This window comes from Bicyclus anynana, chromosome 20 (assembly GCF_947172395.1).
Source record: "Bicyclus anynana chromosome 20, ilBicAnyn1.1, whole genome shotgun sequence".
NCBI lineage: Eukaryota > Metazoa > Arthropoda > Insecta > Lepidoptera > Nymphalidae > Bicyclus > Bicyclus anynana.
The window spans coordinates 14,829,082-14,834,159 of record NC_069102.1 but is presented as its reverse complement, the minus strand read 5'-3'; the positions used below and the strand labels follow the sequence as shown (position 1 = coordinate 14,834,159).

The 5,078-nt window shown below is 39.7% G+C and overlaps 1 protein-coding gene across 1 annotated transcript; it reads right to left on the bottom strand.

Annotated features, from left to right (window-relative positions):
• Window positions 1–477: 477 nt before the first annotated feature.
• Window positions 478–4,083, bottom strand: LOC112050491 (hornerin). Its single transcript, XM_024088764.2, has 3 exons — window positions 4,042–4,083; window positions 2,573–3,455; window positions 478–2,462 (listed from the first exon to the last, which is right to left on the bottom strand). The coding sequence occupies exons 1-3, from the start codon at window positions 4,048–4,050 to the stop codon at window positions 700–702; spliced, it is 2,655 nt and encodes an 884-aa protein (XP_023944532.2). The 5' UTR covers window positions 4,051–4,083; the 3' UTR covers window positions 478–699.
• Between the last annotated feature and the right edge of the window lie 995 nt (window positions 4,084–5,078).

Sequence of the window (5,078 nt, the reverse complement as noted above, 5' to 3'; positions counted from 1 at the left end):
ATTCATCTACATGAATCCTAGGTGCAAGCCCTGTACCGGCTCGGAAAAAGCTCAATATTTCATATCTCGACCCAGGACTCGAACCCTGAACCTTATGATCCCAAGCCATGAAAGCTAACCAATGAACCAATGAGATGGTTAACAAAAAACATACGTTTAAGGTTAACTGAATATGTCTAATGAAGTTTTAAGTAGACATAAAGCTTGCTCACATGTCATTAGTTCACATCGTTCGTTCACGGTCGGGGCTGGCGGGTAATTGCTTCATTTTTCGCGATATTGGGTGTACTCTATTGAAATTACCATCATTATAGAGCTAACTTGTCTAACCACAAGCCTAATGTAATGATTATTATGAATCAAGGTATATAAACATAATTGGCAAAACGACTGGTAAATTATTTTGAAGTTTATTTATTTAGTGGAACTAATTTTGATTTTTGTTTTGCTATTAGGAGGTGAAGTAAAACAAAGACGTTTTATAATATTTCTTTATTAATATAATCAATCACACAGTGATTTTCTCAAGCTATCGTTTTCATACAATCATAATTTTACTAAAATGAAATGTATAAAATTAGACACGAGGCGATATTTTTTGATTCATTTTCATATGCTCTGCTAGTTAAATATTTTTTTTTTTTGTAAATTTTCTTATGCTCTCTCTATTTAAAACTAAGAATTCGCTAGAACTTTGGACTAGTATTTGTAACCTTCTTGTGGGTTGAAGCTCGGTGGTTGTCTCGGGCCTCCGAATTGCTCTGGTCTGCCCTGGTTACTCTGACCTGGTGATCCTGCTGTCGGCCGTTGGCCGCTTGCACCTTGAGTAATTCCTGATGGACCATTGTAACCTTGGGTTCCCGAAAAACTACCGAACGGCCGTTGACCGTTCACTGCCTGAGAGCTCGTTCCGGGCTTCTGCCCAGTCACGCCAAGAGATCCAGAATAGCTTCCACCTGGCCCGCTTGTACCCTGAAACCCTGGAAGATCATCAGGACGCTGTCCGCTCCCTCCCTGATTCCCTGTAAATCCAGGACGTCCATTCCCAGCCTGATTTCCCTGTGAATGAGAACTCGATTGCTGTCCACTTATTCCCTGAGATCCAGGAGAACTTACACCTGGCCGTGATCCTTGAGAAGATCCAAAGGAATTGATCCCTGGACGTTGACCGGAGCCGACACCTGTCTGTTGTTGCGGTGGGAAAGATTGACTCGGTCTATCGTACTGGTAAGGGGCTTGAATAAGGCCTGGGCTTTTAGAACCCTGAGCTAAGTTAAATTGCTGACTGCTCTGTCCAAACTGTGTACCACTTTGATCAGGTCCTATGTTGGAACCGAAAGGCTGATTCGATTGACCAAAGAAGCTTCCAGATTCTGTTTTCTTTATTCCAGAAGATCCTCCGAGCGGTGAGACAACTTGACCAGATCCGGTATTCGCACTCACGGGACGGTTTCCATTTTGTTGATATTGTTGGCCATTGGTTATACCAGTCGGTTTGTTACCATTGGATTGGTATTTTGAGCCTTGGTTAGTTTGAAAACTAGTCCCGCTTGGTCTATTCGATCCAAATGAAGGACGATCTGCATTTGTTTGGTAGCCTGTAGGCCCAGAAGATGCCTGACCTCCAGGAGTAACTTGAGATCCTTGTGGTGCCACAAATGATGGCTTATTTATGTTATATTGATTTTGCTGGCTCTGTCCAAGTGCTCCTGAACCCGAGGGCCGATTTTCGGGCCTGTTTAAAGAGTTTTGTGACTGACCAAACTGAGAGCCTTGAGAAAATCCAAATGGTGTTTCAGACGATGGAAGCTTTCCAGATTGAATACCAAAAGTATTTTGAACATTGCCAGATCCGGATGATGAAGTTGTTGGACCTTGATTTCCTTCTGGACGGTTCTGAACTGAAGCCTTTGAACCAAATTGGGTCGCTGATCCAAAAGCACTTTGGGGTTGATTGTAGTTATACCCGACTGATTGACCTTTGGAACTTTGACTTGAACCTTGATTGATAGCTCCCTGGTTTGAATATTGACCAAAAGGACCCTGACTACTGCCAACGCTTATTTGGTACTGATTGTTTTGACCTACAGATCCTGTTCCGAATTGATTCGGTTTAACGTTACCAATTTGATTAGGGCTTGGAATCTTTTGCACTTCGCCTTGGTTATTTTCTGCTTGATATTGGTTAAAAGGCCCTTTTGATCCACCTGTTGCGATATCAAATATGTTAGAACCTTTTGAAGGTCTTATTTGACCAAATTGACCTGACTGACCAGTTATAGTACTTGCTCCAAGAACTCCTTGATTTCCAGGGAATTCGTTGCTTTGACCGATAGGACCTTGCGAAAATGACGCTTGGTAGGAACCTTGATTTTGGCTTGACGGTCGGTTAAAGGAGGACTGTCCAATGTTATATTGCTGGGGAGAATTTTCGTTTTCGTATTCTTCTGGACGGTACGCACCTATAAATATCAAAGTGAATATTTAAAATGGGAATTATAAATAATAAAACTAAGTTTAAAAACAATAAATGAACAAAATTAACTAAAACATGTTATTAATTGAGAATTACCTTCTTGAGTACCAGCAGCAGCTGCTCTATAATTTTCTTCAATCGATTTCAGTATTTCTTCAGGAATAGGATGGGGTGTGGGCAAATGTTCACCTTGTGGTTGAAAACCATTTTCATCTGCAGTATAGGTCAGAGAATAGGCTTGACCATCATCACCGGTATAAGAAAAACCACCTTGTGCCTTTACACCATTTGTCGCGACACCGGATTCTTCAGCGGAAATTCCGTTGGATGTTTCGTAGCTGTATAAGTAAGATTCACCATTATTGTCGTTCACATACTTCAGGATTTCAGCATTTCTGTCAGCTGCGGCTTGCGCACGCTCTGGTTTGTAAGTTTGAGCCACGCTGACTGCTTGTTGTCCAAATGTTTGGCCGGAAGGTGCTTCTGACTGAGGTCTGTATGTTTGTTGACTTCCAACATTGAATGTGTTAGCATCAGGCGTAACGGATGAACCAAAAGTTTGACCTTGTGAAGTGCCAAAGGGAGCATTCGCTCCGAGTAACGCAAAATTGCCTTTACCGCCAGCAGGTGTTAAAGTACTTGGGAACTGGTTAATTCCACTTGAGCCTTGATTGATTCCATTTGGACTCTGGTTAATTCCAAACGCAGGTCCCTTCGCAACATTTTCAGAAACTCCACTGAAAGTAGACGGGCGCGACGGTCCTGATCCAGTTCCAGGTTGACGTCCTGATGAAACTCCTTGTCCGAGATCAACTTGACTTGATTGTCCTAAATTAGCGCCTGGTCTTGCGACCGATGTCGCACCCGGTGCTATCAGAGCTCCTGGGCTACCTCCAGCTGTCGCGGCATTAACCGGCGGTAGATAAGCTCTGTCTAACTTGTCCGCATAGCCACAGGCTATAATTGATAGGACTATTAGCTGAAAATAAAAAAAATAAATGAAAAGTGGAATCGATATGCAACACTAAAATATTCAAATTAATTATTTTGATATTTATTTCTTCGATTCGGAAAACTAGCGAAGCGTGCGCATAGATTTGATAAAGTTTGATAGTAATCTGATTTCGATTTCGATTCGAAAAGATAAATAAACTAAACTTAACGTATTGTATGAAATTAAAAAATTGTATGAAGAAACTTTTAAAGTATAAAACAATTTCACTGTGTTTTAATTTAGCGAAGTTTTTGTAAAAAAAAATACAATTTTTTTTCTTGATGAAATTTTATATTATTAAAAATCTTTCAAAATTTAAGTAAGTCAAGATAACTATGAAGTTAATCATACAATTTGACTAATAATTTTGTCAAAGTTTTGAAGCCCAAAGTATTCAATTAAACCACATCGTGCGTGCGTAGGGATCTCAAACATACGCATACACTTCAATGATTCCGAACGTTTCAATTTTAACGGCGCACTTTTCACAACCGTCAGTTACGCTTGAATTCGACTAATTGTTTCAACCGAGAGGCAATAAAAAGTTTAAAAAAAAAAATTTAAAAATTACCAGCTTCATATCAAAAGCTGTACTTGTTACGAAGGATGAACTCTGAATGTTGGTACGCTAAAACATCCTATATTTATATCATGCGAAATTCGTTCACCTCGGCTTAAGGCTTACCTAAACACACAGTGTAACCTTTGACTGCTCAAGTGAATCTTCAGCGCGGCTGTGTGAGTGAGCTTGCTCAATTTTCCGATCGAATTTACCGATACACTAATTATTGTGATCCGTCCGCTCATGTGAAAGATGTCATGCTAATGGCTCGCGACTTTGTTCGTGATTTGTCAAGGTCCCTCTCTTTTATTTGAGCTATAGTGGTCCGAGCTGCCTCAGTGAGAACAATCGCGTCTGTTCCCATACGCACTTTTCACAATCTCATAAATAAAAGTAAAGCTTTTACGCCGGACTGCGTCCTACGGCCATCACCACGTACGTGGCTGAGAGTGGTCAGCTATTATCATTATCACTAAATAAAGTTGTAGTGCAAATCTTAGCTGTGACATTAAACATAAACATGTTATAGTGTATGTTCAATATGAAAGCTTAGACTTGTAATACAATTTTATCCGCGCCTTTATAATTAACGCTAACATATCATTAACACGCTGCTGGTTGTAGGGATACACCCCTACAACCCTTGCCTAAGGGTCTTGAGTTAAGTATACGTTATTAAGATGATAGGAAGTGGAGCATTCCTCGGTTTGGTAGTCTTTAGGTGTATGATGAGTAAGATTGTTATCAACCATTTGAAACTTTTAGTGCTGATGGAGTAGTATTAAATTAGAGCCTAATTAGTATTAAATTGTGCAAATATTGGGGAAAGACAGTGCTTTTGGGTTTTAACTTTAATTTTTTTTTAATATCCGTTAATAAAACTGACTGAACGCAAGATTTCAGGGAGAGTTGAGGATTAGATTTAACGTATAGTTTTTATCTAAAAGCTTACTGAAATATTGACAACATATTTTTATTTTACATAATATTTACTTTGATATCAAAGGTAAACACAATGGTCAAAGGGTAGATGACCTACAAAAATT

Excerpts from the sequence above, each read along its gene's own strand:
- LOC112050491 (XM_024088764.2), bottom strand. Across the intron at positions 2,463-2,572 it reads TGCTGCTGGTACTCAAGAAG|GTGCGTACCGTCCAGAAGAA; the intron begins GTAATTCTCAAT and ends TGATATTTATAG.